Below are 18,888 nucleotides of genomic sequence, written 5' to 3' on the forward strand. Positions count from 1 at the left end.
TATTTAAATTTTCGGTTTTGCGTTGTATACAATGTTCGCCATTATGTCAATAATTTTCAGAATTGCTTAAATAGCCGACTCGCCATATGTTTTGGTGGGTCTGTCTAACCTCACTTATTTGTTATTGTATGATATGACTATTCGAAACCCCTCATTTAAACATTTAATCTTGGCCCTCAAACCGAGTTATAAATGACTTCTCTATTAAACCAACGACGCAAAACGTTGCTTAACAAGGGCTTGTTATTTTGCAGACACTTCAAACGAAAATATGCCATTATTTTGGGTATTGAAACTTCATGTGATGATACGGGCTGTGGTATTGTGAACACAAAAGGAGATGTTTTGGGACAGGCCCTGCATTCCCAGCATCGTATCCACTTAAAGTAAGTTACAGATACTGACTTTTATATGTAAGATTGACTGTAGGAATAAATCACTGCATAATTATTATTAGTAGTTGGTTACATATATGTATGTATAAGTAAGTGTCTGATCTAGCAATGGGGGCATTATCCCCCCTCTTGCGAGTGACTTGCATCGCCAAAATATAGAACATGTAGTCCGGGAGGCTCTGCGAGATGCGTCAATGAATATAGAGCAAGTTGATGCCATAGCTACAACAGTTAAACCTGGTAAGGAAAACTATAGCACCATCATCACACATTTGCATAAAAAACGCAATTGAAGGTCTCCCCCTTTCCTTGCTAATCGGTACCAAATATGGGAAATATCTATGCAAAAAATACAGAAAACCATTTATTCCGATTCACCACATGGAAGCCCATGCTTTAACTGCACGGCTAACAGAAAAATTTCTGCAATTTCCATTTCTTGTTCTCCTAATAAGTGGAGGTCACTGCTTAATAGCCTTGGCTCAAAGTGTGGATAAATTTCTTCTCTTAGGCCATAGCATTGATGATGCTCCTGGAGAAGCATTTGACAAGGTATCTTAATTACCAAGATAACCATAAGACCCTATAATGTAAATTTACAGATGGCTCGAAGAATGAAGCTCAAAAATCTCCCTGAATATGCGACCTTGTCTGGAGGCCAAGCTATAGAACTTGCGGCCAGTAAAGCCGATAATCCTTTGCAGTTCAACTTCAACCCACCAATGCAAAATTACAAGGATTGTACCTTCAGCTTTTCAGGCGTTAAAAACGTGTGTCTGCAGCACATTTTGAGGGAGGAGAAAGCGAAAGCTTTAGCTTCTGATGAAGTTATCCCTGACATAAATAACTTATGTGCAGCTTTGCTGTTGGTGGTCACAAGGCACTTATGCCATAGAATACAAAGGGCAATGGAATATGTTGCTCTAAAACACTTGATACCTCCAGATAACCAAGTCTTGGTTGGGCAAAAATAGTAAAATTAAATTTGTTCAGTTAAGAGTGAATACTTTTAGGTAGTCTCTGGTGGGGTTGCCTCTAACAATTTTATAGCAGAAGGCCTGCAAATTGTCTCTGATGCCCTTAATTATCGATTGGTGAGGCCTCCAAACAATTTATGTACTGATAATGGTGTCATGATTGCTTGGAATGGAGTTGAAAGGTTTTGTAGTGTCCTCAAATTTGTAAATTTTAACAAAAATGACTATTGTAGATGGAAACAAAATCTCGGGATTTATCGTAAAGATTATGAAGACATTCAAATTGAGAAGTCATGTCCTTTAGGTAAGAGATTAGTTGAAGATGTTGCAAAAGAGAATATTTCATGTAAATGGGTGAGAATTTCTAAGTTAACTAAACCTAGAGTAACCTGAATCAAATGGTTTCTAATGCGATTAAAACACGGCTGAATTATTAAAATATAGAATGAGTTTATTAACAACTCTCTAATTACACTAAAGATGGCCCTCTCTCAGTCAACAATTGCCTGGTATCATTATATAAATCAGGAACTTCCTCTTTAGCGCTCAGTTCACTCATTACGTCCAGAATCGCCCTTAACCGGTTCTTCACCTTTTTTATATCATGGTCGTTGGTTTTTGCTGATATTGGCAACACGTCCGTGAATTGTAGGATGTTTTTAGGCCTCATCTCTTCACTATATGAAGATATAAAATCTAAAAAGAAAGCACTAATCAACTTTAACTGAGAACTGGTAATTATCATCAACCTTTGAAGGTGTTAAGTGTGTTTTTTACTTCTTTATAACACTTGTCTGACCCATCGCTGTCCATTTTGTTAACAAGCAATATAGAGGGTTTGCACAATAGGTCCGGGTTGTACATTTCCAATTCCTAGAATATCTCTTTTTAATTTATGGTAACTAATAAGAGGTTAAGAAAACCTTGGTGAGTAACATGATGGTTTCTAAACAGCTCCTATGAGGATATTGATAGCTTAACTGAAACCCATTAATATCAACAATCATCAGTAATAATTTAGTCCGTTCAATATGTTTTAAAAACTGATGCCCCATCCCTTTATTTGCATAAGCTCCTTCAATTAGCCCTGGCAAATCTGCTATGGAAATTTGCCGATGATCTTCATAGGTTACCATCCCTAAGTGGGGTCTTACTGTAGTGACTAAAAGACAATTGTAAAGCTAAGGGTCGAATCTTATTGAAGAGACGTACAAGCATAACTGGCTACTTTAGGTTTTGCATCAGATATGGCTCTTAGCAAGGTGCTTTTGCCAGCATTGGGAAAACCTACAAGGCCAATATCAGCAAGCAGTTTGAGGTCTAATTTGACAGGATAAGATTGGCCTCTTGTGCCAAGAAAACCATTTTTGGGATGGCCTCCAGTGCCCCCTTTAGCTATTATCAAGCGCTCCCCTTCAGAATTTAGCTCTCCTAGTAGAATTAATTATATATGGCTTCCAGTCTCCAATACATTATGCATGAACTTGCCTAATTTTTTGCCGTAATCCGTTATCACAGAGATACCTACAGGGACTTCAAAAACTCGGTCTTGACCGGGCGGTCCCAAAATAAAATTATGAGAAGCACTTTTTCCTGGCTCAGCTAGGTATTTCTTAGATCTATTAGCTCGAAAGACAGTTTCAAGAGTGACTGCTTCTTTGGCTTCTATTATCACATCCCCACCTTTCCCGCCCACACCTCCGAATCTGAGGTTTTATCCCAAACACTGTAGAATGGGCTAGATGAAGGTAATTTATTTCAAACTTACTTGGGAAGACCATTTCCTCCAGGCCCTCCTGACACCAGTATTCGGAGAGAATCCCTGAAACCTTGTTTGAGATAATTTCGCAATGGTTTTTTGACCTTGTTGAATAGATTTTCGGTTAATTGGACCATGTTAAGTGCCTTAATAACATTAAGTTTTCGGCAAAGAAAGGTTTATTGGTGTTTTTGCATATAAAGGTGATACATTTTTGGTTATGTTTCTCTTTGACAGCAGCGACCTCTCTTGACGCCTGGAGCTATCCGTGCCTCATTTGTTTTGATCACGTGGTATTATGTGTATGAGATTTTGTCTGTTCTTTTCTAATTTATAGGGAAAAAGGAGTATAGGGGTATATTGTTTTAAGATTTGATTTGGTGTTAGTTGGAAACAAATGAGCGGAGCTGTCAAAGTAGCGTCCTTTTCAATGTTCCTTCCCGCGTTTCTATGTTAGTTAAGTTTCCGTAGTTTCTAATTTCCGTTAAAATTTTGGGATACTTTAAAAAAATCGTTAATTTTGTGTGCCGTGATTGCTGCAGACCGACACGTTTTCCTTGGCTTATAATTTCGCAACTACGAGAACTTTGCAGGTCAGTGAATCCCAGCGAAACTTTTTTGTCGACTCCTTTGCATTCCTGATTCGCCATGCATTACTGTTCTTAGCGTATATTCAAAATAGTAGAGGGTTTTCATGCCTTATAGCAGTATGTGTCATAAAAACCCAGTTAAACTACGCTCCCTTGATGGTCTCAATGTTATGTCTTCCTCTTAAGGGGCACTAAAGCTTTCGCTCATTTTGGACGCGGCATTTTCTCGCGAACTGCTAAACAACATGGACGCAGCCAGAGTTTAATGAAACAGCGAAAAGCCAATTTTTCTGAAACTTTATTCGTTAACAAAGGCTGAGGTCAATTTTACTCCACTCTGTCTATCGAGCCAAAAAAAAGAAATTAACCAATAGGGAATTTCTATAGCGCCTTAATTACCTATCTCTATATACAAAAGTCTTCGTGATAACATTATATAAATAAATTACTATTATTTATTTCCTAACTGAGAAACCGTCCCCGGTTGGGTCCAAGATCCAGGGGTAATTATTGGGGCACTCCATACAAGTGAACAAACGAAGGGTTTCCCCAGGTAGTTCCCTAGTATTCAAAGCACAGGAGTTGGGCAATGAGCAGTAGGGCTGGCCCTTAATATCACACTTTTCTTTCCACTCTTGGAAATCCCTTAATCCATTCAGTTCTGTGGGATTTTGCATCCACTGAATGACCTGCAGGTTGGTCACAAAGTACACATCATTCCTGGCCAGCATTTCTTCGATGAACTTGATCAGCTCCTCCTTGAATTCCTTTTTGCTCTTGAGCCAAGACGCATGGAAATGGAGTCCCAGTGGTGCTCGGTTGCTGTTAAAGTGACGGTTGAAATTGTGTCTCAAAAGCCTGGCGAATTGGTCTCCAGTCTGGATGTTAGAGCAGGAATCCACCATGTGACAACCAGGGAGGGATTCATCAAATGTGGGATCATCCCTTCTGTCCAATTCATTCATGACGATTTCCCATACTGGGTGAGTCCTTGAGGGGCAGTTGTGGGCGTTGCCATTGCACTTATGGGGCATTCTGAAGTATAGAGTGTAAGGCCAGATGGGGACCCGGCCTAAAGATGCGGTGATGGAGGAGTCATAGACGAAGAATTGGTCGGCCATCATTTCGAATTGAGTGTTGCCGCCTACTCTCAAATAAGGGGCACGCACCCCGATAACTGAGCCATCGGTGACATTGGCAAATCGCTCGATAATCAATCGGGCTCCGGCCATCTCGGCCAGCCAGTCGTCGTAGGACCCTGAAGACCAGTAGTTGGGGTCCTCTTTGTGAGTCAGCGAGAAGACTGCAATTTCATGCCCCTTTCTGTGCAATTCTTGCACGGCCGAGTAGTTGGTGTACTTGTGCGACACAAAAAAGCTGCCTCTGATTTGGCAGCCATTGGGGTTGGCGCGTTGTCCGTTGAAGATTTCATCATACAGATCGATGTTGTCTACGTTGACGGCCCCGTTGAAGGTGATCGTGATCATTTGAGGTACGTTGGCCGGCTCCAGAGCCCCGGGAATCCTAGTGCCGTCAGCCGAGCAGTAGCAGTCGGGCAAGGAGCACTGGGTGGGGTCGCAGTCGGGGGCCCTGTTGGGGTCATCGTCCACAGCTGCAATATTACTTATGGTACTTTGACGCTGGAAAATTTGTATGGGAACATACAGCAGGCGTTCTCATCAGACTCGTCTTTGCAGTCGGGCTTGCCGTTGCAGAACATCTCCTTGGCGAGGCACTCTCCATCGCCGCAGGCGAGTTTCCCATCGGGGCATATGGGTTCGTCAGTCTTTAGACGGGGCTTTATCTTGCGGGGCTCTAAAAAGTTCAACTCGAAAATAGCGATTTGCCTATAATTGCGGATATGTACAGGTGGTGGTCATGCAGCAGCTGTCTGTATACAGGGTGCTCTGTATTTGCTATAGCGATTGGCGTTTATTCATACACACATTGTGTACATCTATGTACATTTTTACAAGGCGCTATTCTCTGAATAGAAAGTAGACGTGTTTGAAATAGAACTAAGTAACAGTGAAAGTAAGATTGTTATTTGGTTACACACGTATTTTGAAATGTTTGTACGGTGGTTGACTGAGACTGAGAGTAGAGCGCATGCGCGCACGCATGCCCCAATGTCAGTTATGTGGCCGCCTGAGTGAAAAATCATTAGTCACACAGAATTCAGAAAAGTAGGAGAAGAGAGGAACGATTTTTACACGAAAATAAGAACGAGGATAAGAATAGACAATAGCGGTGCTTGAGCGGGATTAATGGTTGAGCAAGCAAGTAAGCGGTCATTAAGGTTCATGCATGCAAGATTCGTTGTTAAAATGATTAAATATCGTGAATACCTCCTCGGAAGCTGCATAGTAATTAACAAAGAAATCTATGGGTTAGTCGGTCTTTAGTAGCGCAAAATCTACTTTCTACTGAGCGTTCGTCGTAAACCTGGTTTCTGCCGACTGTCGGGTCCCAACTTTAAATTTTGCCAAAACCTTTTGTGTGAACCCAAAAAAAAATCGAATAAAAGAAGCGTCATGGGTTGGTTCCCACCCTCAAAACCTTCACCGTCTCACTGTGCGCGGGCGCATCAGTGCGACGACTTACTTTCCAGTTTGTTACAATTCGTGACCTTGCCCTTCCAGTCGCACGTTTGTTTATCGATGTCAAACGCCAATCCGCTGGGGCAGGTGATTTGTTTTAAACCGCTCTTTGTACACCTGTACGTCAAGAAATGACACAACTTAATATTGACTGTTTCGACCAAGGAAGAGTGACCAGGAGCGTTCTATTTACTCTGACGTTTACGTTTACTGCGACATTTCACCCCATTTTCAAGCAGAAGTCATGATCACCGTTCCTTCTACGTCTCGACTTACTTTCTAATCTATCGCAATTTTTAACGTTCGTTTTCCAGTCGCAGGTCTGTCGATCGATGTCGAAAGCCAAACCTACTGGACATCGAACCGATGCCAATCTAGTCACTCCGTTACTATCACTATTAAAGTCGCACCTATGGGAACAAAACACTTTTTGGTCAGTACCGGAGCGTTACCGGTAAAAGGGTTGGGTGACGGTTAAATACCTGACTACGTCCCTGCAGTCGTCGCCGACGGTCAACCTGAAGTATTCGTCTGCAGGTCTGTTTTGGCAGAGTTCCTCTGGGGTTTCGTCCGCCTGTCCGTTCTGGTCGTCTTGGGCCAGCACTGGGGAAATTGAAAAGGTGCCTGAGAAGCTAATCGAGGAAACAGGGTGGCTGAGGGAGCTGTTCAAACGCGGGGCTACGCCCTCAGAATTACAAATTGCCCCCTCCTCCTCTTCCCCCCTCCCACTCTATCGAACCTTCGGGTCTTACCCCGTTCCGCGTTTTGTTGTTAGTTGGAAACGTACTGAATCGTTATGGAGAACCACAATGGCTTTTTTTGCCGATTGAAATCAAGGCTGCATCATGTGAAACGTGCCAGCGAGCGCTTTCCGGCATTCGAGGCATTAAGGTGCACTACCTCACAAAGAACTTTTACTTTTGCACCCATATTCACGAAACCAGTCTTCAAGGTTGATTTGTGCATTAATGCGTTTATGCAGCAAAGAGTTCGGGCCCGAGTGCAGCCACTGTCATCACAATGTACGAACGCTGAAATAGGCGTTAACTGTTTTTCCCCTGGGTGCAGGTGTTGCATATTAATCGCTCGATTAGTATTCTTTTCTCTTGGCACGAAACTGGGGGGCTAACTGTGCACAAGGAGCTTTTCCTGAATAACGATGCGCTTATGTGGTGGCATAAAGGCCGGATTTACATAATCGAGGTGGTCGATGCCTCACGCGTACATACTTTCTCTTCTAAGACTCCTTACGAATTCCGATGCGTTAATCGCCTTTGAAAGCCGATTAAAATAAACAAAAAAACAAAAAAACCGAAGGCGATTCAGTTCTTGAACCCGAGAAACCTGTCGCGCGACCGAAAGATAAACGCAAAAAGGGTACTCACCCATGGCCCCAAGGAGCAGCGCCATCGAAAAACACATCCACTTGCCACCCATGGTGTCTATCTGGACACTACCCATGAAGTGAGTGTGGCGGGTTCGCAATTTATTTATAGGACGGCCGTTTTCGGCCTGCGCATGTGCGTATGGCGCACTTTCACCTACTAAAACGCGGCGGTTCTACAGACCAACTGGTGGTACCGCTCCATAGGTGCCTCTACTTATATTTTAGATATAATAATTTTCTGGTTCTTCGGGGCCGAATAACGATAATTAGGAGACGCATGGGCGGCGGTTCATGAGCCGGTGGTCTCCATGCAGACGGTAGGTACCTTTGGGTGCGCAACCGTGCGGCTATTTATTACAAGACGGTTAGAAAGAAGAGACATAAACCTCGGCCGCTGACGCTCCACGAACCATCTAAACGTCGAGGGCTGCGGGGGTTGTCAATTAAACGCTTAAGAATTAGCCCTCTGCGTCTCTCTAACGGCCTAATTTTCGTCATTCCTGATCTGAGGCCCCTTTTCGACTTAACTTACGTTGCTTATTGTTCGGACAGCCGGTATGAAGTGACAATGAACGCAGAACCACCCCGTATCGCTCCTGGCTGAATACCTGATGCAATTGCAAACAGCGCGCGCCTAAATCCGCCATTTTGGCGAGAGCGGTTTCTGCAGGATCACATCAAAATGACGCATGCGCGTTCACTTTGCATATGCCGGAGATGCCTTGACACGTCATTTCTCCGGGAGCGATCCAAGCGCCACAGGCGGAAACCTGGGAGGCAGATCGTTCACGGGGAGCGATCCAACTTGGTGGTTCTGCCAACGACAGGGTTCGCGCGTCGTTGCGACGTCGTTCCCCGACGACCGCCGGCTTAACGGAAACTCGAGAATTGACGGAGTTTGCGCCTCCCCGTTCTTCCCAAGTTGATTTGGCGGCTGCGTGGGTGGGACAAATGATACGTCATCGTTTTTCTCCCGAAATTGTTCCCGGAAGTGGACATTTTCCGGCCCCTAGGAAACCATTCCGCTTCACGCTTCGTACGTCAACCAACCAAACCTGCGCCCATCAAAGGGGCCAACTCAAAACCGAAGACAATCGCTCATTCGTGCCATTCTACACCACTGGGCAGGTCCCACCTATAAACATTCTTGACGAAATCCGCATATATAAAGAGAGTTGTTTGCTAAGAGTCCGCCCGTACATTTGAATACCTTTAAAGTTAATGCTCTAAAGAGGTCTCCCTGGAATCATTCGGCCGCCATTAATTAACTATTGATGCATAATAGTCAATTAACCATAACCGATTCGTGCGAGACACAATTAAGGAAAAGAAAGCTTTAGTTTCTCAAGTAGGAATTCTTGCACTAATGGAGGAAAGGTCATTATTTCTAAAATGCTAAATGGTGGTTTGCCTTGAGGGCGGCTACTTCCTTGACATTTCTGGAAGCTTTCTAGGTTCATTCCAATGAGGATTTTTGAAGAATTAGCGTACATCGAATGTGTCGATATAATCGCTCAATATGCACGAGCTTATTTAATCTGTTTAGGGTAATGTAATCAAGGCGCCTCATAACAGGTTTCTAAATGTTAATTATTACCTAACACTCGGTTGAGAGATGATTTTATACAAAATCAGACGGCATTCACGAACAAATTGCATATTATATGAGCAACCATTGGCATCTAGAAAGCATTTATAATAATCATTTAACTCGGATGGTTTCTTAAGCTGGTCGCGCATCCAATATTTAGCAACTGGTTCCTTGTGTTTGTTTGGCAATCGCTATGGGAGTCCTAAAAAGTGTCAGCTTCTTATCGCGACTTGTGCAAGCCCCGCAAACCGCTTTGCCCCAGAATCGAATCATTTGGTCATGCATGATATGTGAACATTTAGGCGTTTTTGCGTGAGGTCGTTGACGATTGCCCCACCACGGAAGACGGGTTGACGTTGGGCTTAGTGAGGATTAATTTCCCGCAGTAGGAACAGTCATTTTGTAGGAATGAGGTTTTGCAACTGCCAAGGCATACATAATACATATTTAAATTGCAGATCGAATCTTATAAAAGAAACTGGCTCCCGTTATTGGGTAACCGATCGATAATCGTTAAGCATGCAAAAATCCGGGGTATGGTACGGCCGGAGTGTTTCAGAGGTTATCTAGGTCTAGGTATTATTTCGTTTCTTAAACTGATGAAATGCGTGAAACATCAGGGCGTGGCAGCAAATCCTTCTGTGTTTGTGCAAATTGCTGGAGTGCATGCAAGGGTAACCGCCTGCCTGGCCTGTCGAGGACCTTGGGCGGCTCGTTGAAACCACGCCAAGACAAATTTCGCTTAAGACCGACACTAAGCCGTTCCAAGAAGAACATTTCCTAATAATAAATGGAATGGTTTGTCGTATAAGAAAACAATAATAATTAAATCCAATGTCACGTCTTCGAAGGTAGGCGCACCAAAGAAGGTGTAACCATTGTATGGTAGGAAAAAAGCTTCGCCTTGAAGAGAATAGGTGCAACCACGTCACCTTTTCAACCAGAGAAGAAGACTCTAACGGTTTCGATTGGGGACGGAGCGTCGCTCAAATGCCCCGACGCTCACCATCATCATCATCATCATCATTATCATCATCATCATCATTGTCATCATCGTTGATGTTAACCGCTAGATAATCTCCCAAAATCCAAAAGTAAAAGTTGTTGTTCGGGCCGCTAATAGGTGAAACGCGGCATACCGGAGATTCACCTTGACATTAACGGCTTCTCGCTTTCATTCTTATCATCGAACGACCTCGAACTGAGGATGTGTCTTATCGTCCGATGACACGCAGGTGAAGTTAAAGGAACTCGTGAAGAACGCCCGGATTGTCGCCGGAGCCCTACCTGATCGTTGTCATGTCATCGTGCCCCGAGATCGTGATTGTAGGGGGTGCCTTCGAGGCCAGACCGCCGACGGCAGTGCTGGCGTGCGACTTGGCCGAGAGAACACTAAACGAGGCAAAGACAGTGTTTGGGCCCCCGCCTCTTTCGCTCAGTACCAATAATCTTCCCTTCGCCGTCTCGCAGGGCCAAGCACGGTCTAATTCCGGCTGGGAAGACCAATGGCTCGTCGTACTCGAGTTCGCCACGCGAATGTACAAAATGGCCGCCGAAAATGACTGCGAGCTGTCAGTCTCAGACGCACTGCTCCGTGGGGAAAACGAATTTTCTAGCCGCGGCCAAGTTTCATGGATATCTGGCTGTAATCTACGCGTTTAAACAATATGGAGACAAATAAGAGCGAAAAACGAACCACTCTCAGGACTGGTGGTGAAGAAAGGGCGGCTGCCCTCTTGCATAAAAAAAGCACGATAACAACGCTCGATGGCGGACGGCGACGTTGCCACGACGACTCGGGTTTCGTGAAGCACGGCCCTTAACACCCCGTGAATTCCGCTTGGGTTGCAGGCTTCCACTTTTTCAGTGCAATTTGAAATTACGAGAGAGAGAGAGAGAAAGAGAGGGAGATATTGTGAGTCCGCCACATCCCTGCGCATCCATCCATCTCCTCCTTTGGAGCGTAGCTGCCAATCCTCTGGTCGTAAATTAAATTTGACAGAGACACGAAATGGCGATAATAAGAAATTGCAAACAACTACTTAAGTCGAGTACCTACAACTCGTTGACATTTAAAAGTTGATTTACGATTCCCCAAACCGAAGTGTCAAGGCCCGTTCGCGAGCACACGACTTTATCAAGAAAATCGGTTCGGCTTGCAGGTTGGTGCACCGCGGCTCCTGCCATTAATTATTGTTGCATGGAAAAAAGTAAAAGTTGCCTCCTACGATGCACAACATTTGCATAAGCCTCTCATGGGATGTCTAGGAGTTGCGCAACCGGGGCTTAAATAAGTTAATGCATTTCGCCCCCTTCATTATCTAGGTGCCATCAGCGAGGAATGCGAGGCAGAAACAAAGGAACTAATGCGTCTGACGTTTCGTAATGATTAATGGTGGCGTGGGCGCACCTTTAGACCTGCATAGTTGCACATCTTTATTAGCATTCTCGGTGTTGTTGGACGATTGAGCTGCGTTTGACGATCCCCGTCGAAGGCCACTTCCTACAGCCGCAACAGTACGATTTCAGGGAACGTCTCCGTCCTGAGGTTTTAAGCGTAGGCTCGACGTGATTGTGGTCCCGGCCGAGGATCTGCCGAGAGCAAGTCAGGCCCGAATCACAATCACAATCACTTTCTCCATCTTGCTTTCACGTATGCTCGTATATCGAGAACGGAGTTACGCCATCAGACGTGTTTCGCTTTATTAGTGCCGAATCGGGCAGTAGTTGCGGTATTTCGCCACCTTTTTTTGTGATCCAACACATCCCCCGATTGAGCTTTTTATCTCGTTTGACCCAAATGTCCGGCTGGGAGCTTCCAAATAATATCGCTGACCTCCCTGGTAAACCAGATTGTAACCGGACCATGTTGCTCTCGGTGGCACACAACACCGGATTACCTTGGCATCTCCACAACCGAGATTCGAGATGTTTGTTCTTCGCAGTCGCTGCTTGCGAATTCCCGACTTTTTTTCTTCTTTGTTAGACTGGTTCTGGCTTCAAAATAAACCGGAATCTGATTATCGCCTCGTTATGCAACGCATACAATTTCATGGAATTTTTACGCCTTTCTCTCTGGTTCTGCGTCTTCGCGGGGCTCTTCACGGTCACGGTATTTCCGCCGATGATTAGCGCATCAAGGACCGACTTAAGCTTGTGGTTTCACAGAAAATGCATTAGCAGCTTCTTCGATCCTGCGGCCGTTAAATTTGTGTCAGCGACCACGCAGCCGCGTTGCGTAACCCGCTTGTTGTTGTGGGTCATAGATGGCAGTTCATAAATAAGCTGCTGCGCGGAGAAGAACTTGTCGAGAGAAAGGAAAGGGCCATGGAATTTCTTAAAAATTTTATTATTCGCCTATTTATACAACATATAAATACAGAGTCTATAATGTTACACTGCTATGGCGCCACCATCCAGCGTTCCCAGATTATCTATGTACCTATATCAACAGTCTACAATTACAAAAATTGTACAATAACAAAACAATTATTTATTACAATAGTTTATATTAAGATCACGCATGCGCAGTCATCCTGATCATATCATAAAAATGTTATTTAAAAAAAGAGAAATAAATACAAAGATCACTTTTGTCGTACCTACATGCTATCCTAAGCTGACTTAGAAGATACCGTCTCCAGTGGGGTCGTTCACCCATGGGTAGTTGTTGGGACATCTGACGCACGTCTGCAAATTGATGGTCTCCCCGGGTACCTCTTTGGAGGTGAGCTTGCAACTGTGAGGCACCCAGCAGGCGGGAGGTCCTTCGACGACGCACTTCTCCCTCCAGGGTTCGAAGTTCTTGGCCTCGGAAACGGTCCTCGGGTTCTGGATCCACTGGATGACTTGCGTCATGGTCACGAAGTAAACGTCGTTCCTGTTGCTCAGAATCTCGTCGACCCAGTACAAGAAGGCTTCCAGGAATTCGGGATTGTTCTTCAGCCAGGCGGCGTGGAAGTACAGGCCCAGCGGGGCGCGATTCTCCTCGTAATGCCGGGCGAAGTTGTGGCTCAGGAAGCTGTAAAATTGGTCCCCGGTGAGGATGTTGGAGCAGGAGTCCACCATAGCACATCCCGGCAGATATTCGTCGTTGTCGGGGTCTTCTCTGCGATCCAGCTCGTTCAGCACCATCTCCCAAACGGCGTGAGACCTGGTAGGGCAGCTTTGGAGGTTGCCGTGACAGCGATGGGGCATGCGGAAATACATTGTGTAAGGCCACAGCGGGGGGTTGTTCAGGGGGGCGGTGATGGTCGAGTCGTACAGGAAGGCCTCTTCTTCCATCATGGTGAATTGGTTGTTGCCGCCCACTCTCAAGTAAGGCGCCCTCACGCCCACGACGCTATTGTCGGTGATGTTGGCGTACTTTTCGGTGATGATCCTTTGGCCGCCCATTTCCTTTACCCAGTCGTTGACGGTGGCGTTGGACCAGAAGCGCTCGTCGTCGTTGTGGCTGCAATCGAGGGTAAAATGTCGTCATGGGGTCGGATACAGTCGGGCGCTCCGACTGGGGTCGAATTAGCTCGTGATCAAAGTTGACGGGATTTAGACCGAAAAGGCGTTATTAGGGATTTTCGTTCGTTAACTATTTTGGAAAGTGGTCGGGTGCACCCGACGCACTCCGAATGGCGGCGACAGGGCGAATCGGACTGGGACGCTCGATATGCATCTTTGAACGTTAAACGCGAGAACAAAAGGGAGTTTGACAGGTGTTCAGATTTAACCTCATTTTTCTTTTATGTTGCGCAAAAACGTCGAGTCTGACCAAAATTGACTCCCATTCAACGCTTTGACGGAAATTAACTCGCAGGTAGAGCTGTTTGGCCCTTGAACAGTCTGCGAATTGCACATTCCAGAAGTGCTTTAACGAGACTCAATCCGTTCAAACTATCTATCAGAGTTTCTCCTCAGTTTTCTCGCAATAAAACTGCTGTCGGTTTGGATTTCAGTTTCGGTAGTTTGTCTTTGACGTTAACAGTTAATGTACGGCAAACTTTCTTTGTTTTAGGCGCCGCGAAGTTCCCATCGGCCGGGATCGACGGAGCGCGCAAAATGGGGCCGATTCTCGGCCGGAAATTTGGACCTGGCAAGAGATTTACTGCCCCATTCGACTAGGTAACTTTAGTAGAAAATAATCTAGCCTCGACGAGGACGTTAACGATGCGTTCTAGCGTCTGTTCGATAATTGTTAAATTAACGCCTTGCGACGGCCGATTTCTAAGAAATCAATGAATGAAAGTTTGGTCGGTATTCAGCGCCTATGAAACGTCTTCTGAATTAGGTGGTTCGGTTATTTTAAAGGAAAAGCTGTCGAGTGAAAAAACGAAGAGCACTTACGTGATAGAATGGACCGCAATTTCATGTCCTTTGCGGTGCATTTCCTGCACCGCCGAGTAGTTGGTGTACTTGTGCGAAATAAAGTAGGTAGCCTTGATGTCGCACCCGTTCGGATTCTTCCGCTTCCCGTTGAAGATTTCCTTGTAAAGCTCAATGTTATTGTTGTTGATGGCGTCATCGAAGGTCACAGTAATCATCTGAGGTACGTCCTTGGCGGGCAAGTTTCCGGGGATGGTGGTCCCGTCCTCGGAGCAGAAGCAGTCGGGTAGATTGCACACGACGGGGTCGCACGGGGGAGCCCTGTTCGGGTCATTGTCAATATCTGCAATTAAAAAAAGTTCGCATTTTTCCTACGAAAGCTCCGCCACGCCCCAGGAGGCTACTTTCGCCTTCCTCTTCGTCGAACCGGGCTCGGCAATAGCAACAAGCCCATCGTCATGAAGATGGCATTAGACGAAATCGGAATTTGGGTTGGCCAACGCGCCAAATGCCAAGGTACGACTCACCGCAGGTGTTCTCATCCGAACCGTCGGCGCAGTCCTTCTCGCCGTTGCAGAAGAGCCCCCTTTCGATGCAGTTACCGTCGCCGCAGGCCAGGGACCCGTCAGGACAGAGGGGCTCGTCGGTGTTGAGCAGGGGCTTCACTTTTCGCTCCTTGTTTTTCAGCTTGCAGTTCTTCACCGAGTCCTTCCAGTCGCAAGTCTGCTTGTCGATGTCGAAGTAAAGTCCCGCAGGGCAACGGATGGCTTGCAGGCCCTGAAACGAAGAGGTTTCGTCGGGGTTAGCTCGGTCAGTTTCATTTTAATATGCGCATTCCATGTTGGGCCGAAAAACTGGCAATTTTCTTGTTTGGTAAACAATCAAGAACCGCAGTTGTAGTACCTGACTGCCTGTCGTGCTCTGATTATTATTACGATTAAACCCAGCACCGTGCAAATATTAAGTAACCCGCGTGTATTGTTGGGTGACCCGTGCAATTAAATATCTTGCAAGGTTGAAAACCGATGACACAGCAACTGTTGCGGCAACTTACCGACGAGGTACACTGGATGACATCACGACAGTTGTCACCCTCTCCGGCGACGAGCCTGAACCATTCCCCGGCGTCCTTGTCTTTGCACAGCTCGGCCTCGAAGCTGTCTTCCTTTTTCGGGGTTTCTTCGCTGGTCTGTTGCTGCGCCACTGTAACGTAATAAGAGAAATGTGACGCAATCATCGATCAGTAACATCATTAAAGCTTTCTCCCTTTCGATAATTTGCATTATTTGATAGAAGATGGAAAGATCAATCTGTGCGCGTTGCGCAATTGTTATTATTATTATTATTACGCGGAGAAAAGTTGCCCGGGGCCGAATCGGGCGAGCGAGACGGCGAATTAAAAGTCATCTCCTGTTCTGAAGCAATGTAATAAGGCATCTCGCAGTAGTATAGAGAAATCAATTATTTATCGCTACATTCCGTGGTATAATTAGGAAAAAATTACATAAAAGCGTGACCTTTTCGTATGTAAATCCGCGTTCGATTGAATATTCAGCGGTTTAGGGTGCGCTATAGCGCATAATTAAGCCCCGTCCACACAAAGACTTATGCACCGTCACAAGGTTCTTAATAAGGACTTTAATTAGACGCGGATAGGCATATAATAAATATGGCCGTCGGGCGCACGCAACAACAACGTTCTTGACATTTTTTCGTAATTATCGTACCTGAAAGTACCATTTTTATTTCGTGTAAGTTAATTAACGAAAATATTATTCATGAGCCGAGTTGATCGAGAACCGCGTTGTCTCTCCATTTCGTGAAAGCTGACAGCCTTGTTGTTTGTTGTTGCTATTTTCACTCTCGCAGGCGTATTCTGGTTACTTAACGAGGATTAGGGCCGAAGGTTGGGAGATTTAAACGGGGCTGCGAGAACAGGAATCGTTTTGGCCCTCCGTCGATACTTGCGCCCTTCCGCATCGGCGAGTTCGCAGTGCGAAGCGCGCACGCACTTGCGTTGGGCGCGTTCGAGGAATTCGCTGCGACCGAGCGCCGCCGCGCGCGTTGCTTGGGCTCGCCCTCTGTCAGATAGTTTAATTTGACAGGAAGCGGTCGATTCCATCGCGATTACGGACGCCTCTGTTGGGTCGCAGGACAGTTGGAGGTTCAAGATTCCAGGTTTACCTGAAGCGGCTGAGCAAGCGCTGCGTCGCCTCCGTTCCCCGATTGATCAACAAGTACTCGTTACGCCTCACAACGAGGTGGGTACGAGGACTAATGTTCACCACCGGGCCGTGTCAGTTCGAAACGCCACAAGGCGTATCGTCGCAAGTTGCCGCAGTCCCAGCAATGGGTGCCCGAGCGACTTGCGGCAGTATCTCTTCGGCGCATAGTAATTTCTCTTTTGCTTTAAGCAGCCGTAAAACAGTTTTCCCAAATGAGCTTTTACTAAATGCCATTCCGCAGCGTGATAAACATAAAAGTGCCGCCGTCGGTACTCTCGGTTCTGGGCACCATATTGAAACTGAACGATTGTGATTCTCTTACGCAATCGTGACTATAATTATTCGAGCAAAAGCGAAAGCCAAATGATTTGTTAAGCAAATCTCCATCGAGACCGGGTGGTACAAAAGTCGTACCCTGCGGGACGAATCCAAAGGTACTTACCGGCGTATGTGGCACAGAGCAGGAGAAGCGCGTACCGCATGATCACTACTGATTAATTTTCGATGAACCACTGCTAAGAAGTACTATTGAAACACCTCTCGCCGAAGAGCCAGCTTTTAGACGACGGCTGGTACGAGCATTGGGCGACGCTACTTCGCCTGTTGCCGAAGGAATATTGGTTCTTCGGCCGGCTAAGAAGGTGTTTTTCAGTCTCTAATTGCCTTGTCGGGAGGGGGACCGCGGCCTGTGTGAACGTGGCCTTAGCGGCGGTGTGAGGTTGGTTGCCGCGATTGGGGGTTAGTTGCTCCATCGCTGGCCTTGGAGGGTCTCTTGCGCATGGCACCTCTGCCCGTGGCTAACAGTACCTTGGCGGAAGTTCAACAAACCTTCGCGTTGGGGAGGTTTCTCGGGGAGGATTCCGAGCACGTACGTGCATTGTAATTCCGTCCTAGTATTGTGGACCGGACTTATCGCCGTAAATACCGAGCGTTTTGTCATTTTGTGTTGCAACACGGTCCCAATCGAGAGGAGGAGGAGGAGGAATTCGGTAATCCTCTTAAATTCCAATTTAACAACTGCCTAACGACTCAAGTGAAAGTATCTTGAGATCGCGCTACCGGAATTGCGGCGGAATTCATTAAAAGTTCATTAAAATATTAGATAGGCGGCCGACCGGATTGTTTCCTAATTGTTGGTAATTACGTTTCGACGTGAAACTTCGTTCGATGATATTCGTCTTTCCGAAATGCGAGAATATGCGAAAAACCGACCGCGAATAATAAGCCACTTCCCGGAGCGCGTCGAGAGCGCGCGGCCCAGATGGAAAAGTACAATTTTCCGAGCTCGCCGGAGCCCGCCGCAAGTTTGCATTAATTATGGGTTGCCGAAGCGCCCCCCGCGTTGCGGTGATAATTGCCGAGCCCTCGCTCGCCGGCGGACACACAAATCCCCCCCCGTTTTATGAAATTTATACACCGTAAATTACACCAACTCCACCGTACAGCAAAAGTCTCCCTCGCATTTAACGAGTCCTCCCCCTCCCCCCCGTGATGGCCCCGCGATGGGGCGTCCAACTTTTTACGCCCGATGCGCTTTCCACTGTGTACATATTTCCAGGAAACTCCCGCGAAGTTGGGCAAAGTTCTGAATTAAATTGGGACGCGCTCGTTTATTCTGCGGGTGATAGGCCTGATATTTTATTATTTATTTTAATTCTCGAATGCGCAGCCAGTCCGCATTATGACGTCGCGTAATTATTTTCTAATAATGGAAATTCGATATTGGAACGCCTGGGAATGTTCTAAATACATATTGATGAGCTCCGGACGCTGCTGTCGATCTCGCGTGCGGCGCGGTCCGTTCCCGCCAGCCCTCGTATAATCCAGACTCTTTTGTCTTTTTCTGGGAACGGACGCGAGACAAAGAGAGCCCGCATGTTGCGTGCCTTGGCGCGGCTGCGGCAGAGGGCAGCGCGGCGTCCGCGTCGTCCTGATACCGGGGTTGTTGCATAAGAAGGTTAATTGCCATTAACGGGTCGCGTCGAGAATTCCGTGTAAATATTCGTTCGAAAACGTCAGTTGCGACGGAAAATATATTTTGGAATGTG

General features: G+C 46.2%; 4 protein-coding genes across 6 annotated transcripts; 1 reads left to right on the forward strand and 3 right to left on the reverse strand.

Moving 5' to 3' along the window:
* Nucleotides 1–109: 109 nt before the first annotated feature.
* Tcs4 (Threonyl-carbamoyl synthesis 4) lies at nt 110–14,643 on the forward strand. Of its 2 annotated transcripts, XM_066287208.1 has the most exons (7): nt 110–386; nt 502–635; nt 691–947; nt 998–1,354; nt 1,409–1,554; nt 1,606–1,676; nt 14,308–14,643. In XM_066287208.1, exons 1-7 carry the CDS (start codon nt 193–195, stop codon nt 14,412–14,414), a joined length of 1,266 nt encoding a protein of 421 aa, XP_066143305.1. In that variant the 5' UTR covers nt 110–192; the 3' UTR covers nt 14,415–14,643. The 2 variants fall into 2 exon arrangements, with proteins under 2 accessions (XP_066143305.1, XP_066143306.1); XM_066287209.1 differs by lacking the exon at nt 14,308–14,643 and having other exon boundaries at nt 1,606–2,047.
* Nucleotides 1,803–3,357, reverse strand: LOC136341852 (GTP-binding protein 10 homolog). Its single transcript, XM_066287211.1, has 6 exons — nt 3,141–3,357; nt 2,861–3,078; nt 2,585–2,803; nt 2,296–2,534; nt 2,122–2,245; nt 1,803–2,068 (listed from the first exon to the last, which is right to left on the reverse strand). The coding sequence occupies exons 1-6, from the start codon at nt 3,266–3,268 to the stop codon at nt 1,842–1,844; spliced, it is 1,155 nt and encodes a 384-aa protein (XP_066143308.1). The 5' UTR covers nt 3,269–3,357; the 3' UTR covers nt 1,803–1,841.
* On the reverse strand, nt 4,002–7,902 carry verm (LDLa and CE4_CDA_like_1 domain-containing protein vermiform). Of its 2 annotated transcripts, none has more exons than XM_066287193.1 (5): nt 7,707–7,902; nt 6,804–6,924; nt 6,326–6,438; nt 5,387–5,536; nt 4,002–5,333 (listed from the first exon to the last, which is right to left on the reverse strand). In XM_066287193.1, the coding sequence occupies exons 1-5, from the start codon at nt 7,780–7,782 to the stop codon at nt 4,177–4,179; spliced, it is 1,617 nt and encodes a 538-aa protein (XP_066143290.1). In that variant the 5' UTR covers nt 7,783–7,902; the 3' UTR covers nt 4,002–4,176. The 2 variants fall into 2 exon arrangements, with proteins under 2 accessions (XP_066143290.1, XP_066143289.1); XM_066287192.1 differs by lacking the exon at nt 6,326–6,438 and adding an exon at nt 6,598–6,731.
* serp (chitin deacetylase-like protein serp) lies at nt 12,630–17,465 on the reverse strand. Its single transcript, XM_066287195.1, has 5 exons — nt 17,283–17,465; nt 15,670–15,818; nt 15,143–15,392; nt 14,637–14,958; nt 12,630–13,752 (listed from the first exon to the last, which is right to left on the reverse strand). Exons 1-5 carry the CDS (start codon nt 17,320–17,322, stop codon nt 12,924–12,926), a joined length of 1,590 nt encoding a protein of 529 aa, XP_066143292.1. The 5' UTR covers nt 17,323–17,465; the 3' UTR covers nt 12,630–12,923.
* Nucleotides 17,466–18,888: the final 1,423 nt, after the last annotated feature.

Source organism: Euwallacea fornicatus, chromosome 11 (genome assembly GCF_040115645.1).
Source record: "Euwallacea fornicatus isolate EFF26 chromosome 11, ASM4011564v1, whole genome shotgun sequence".
In the NCBI taxonomy this organism is placed as follows: Eukaryota; Metazoa; Arthropoda; class Insecta; order Coleoptera; family Curculionidae; genus Euwallacea; species Euwallacea fornicatus.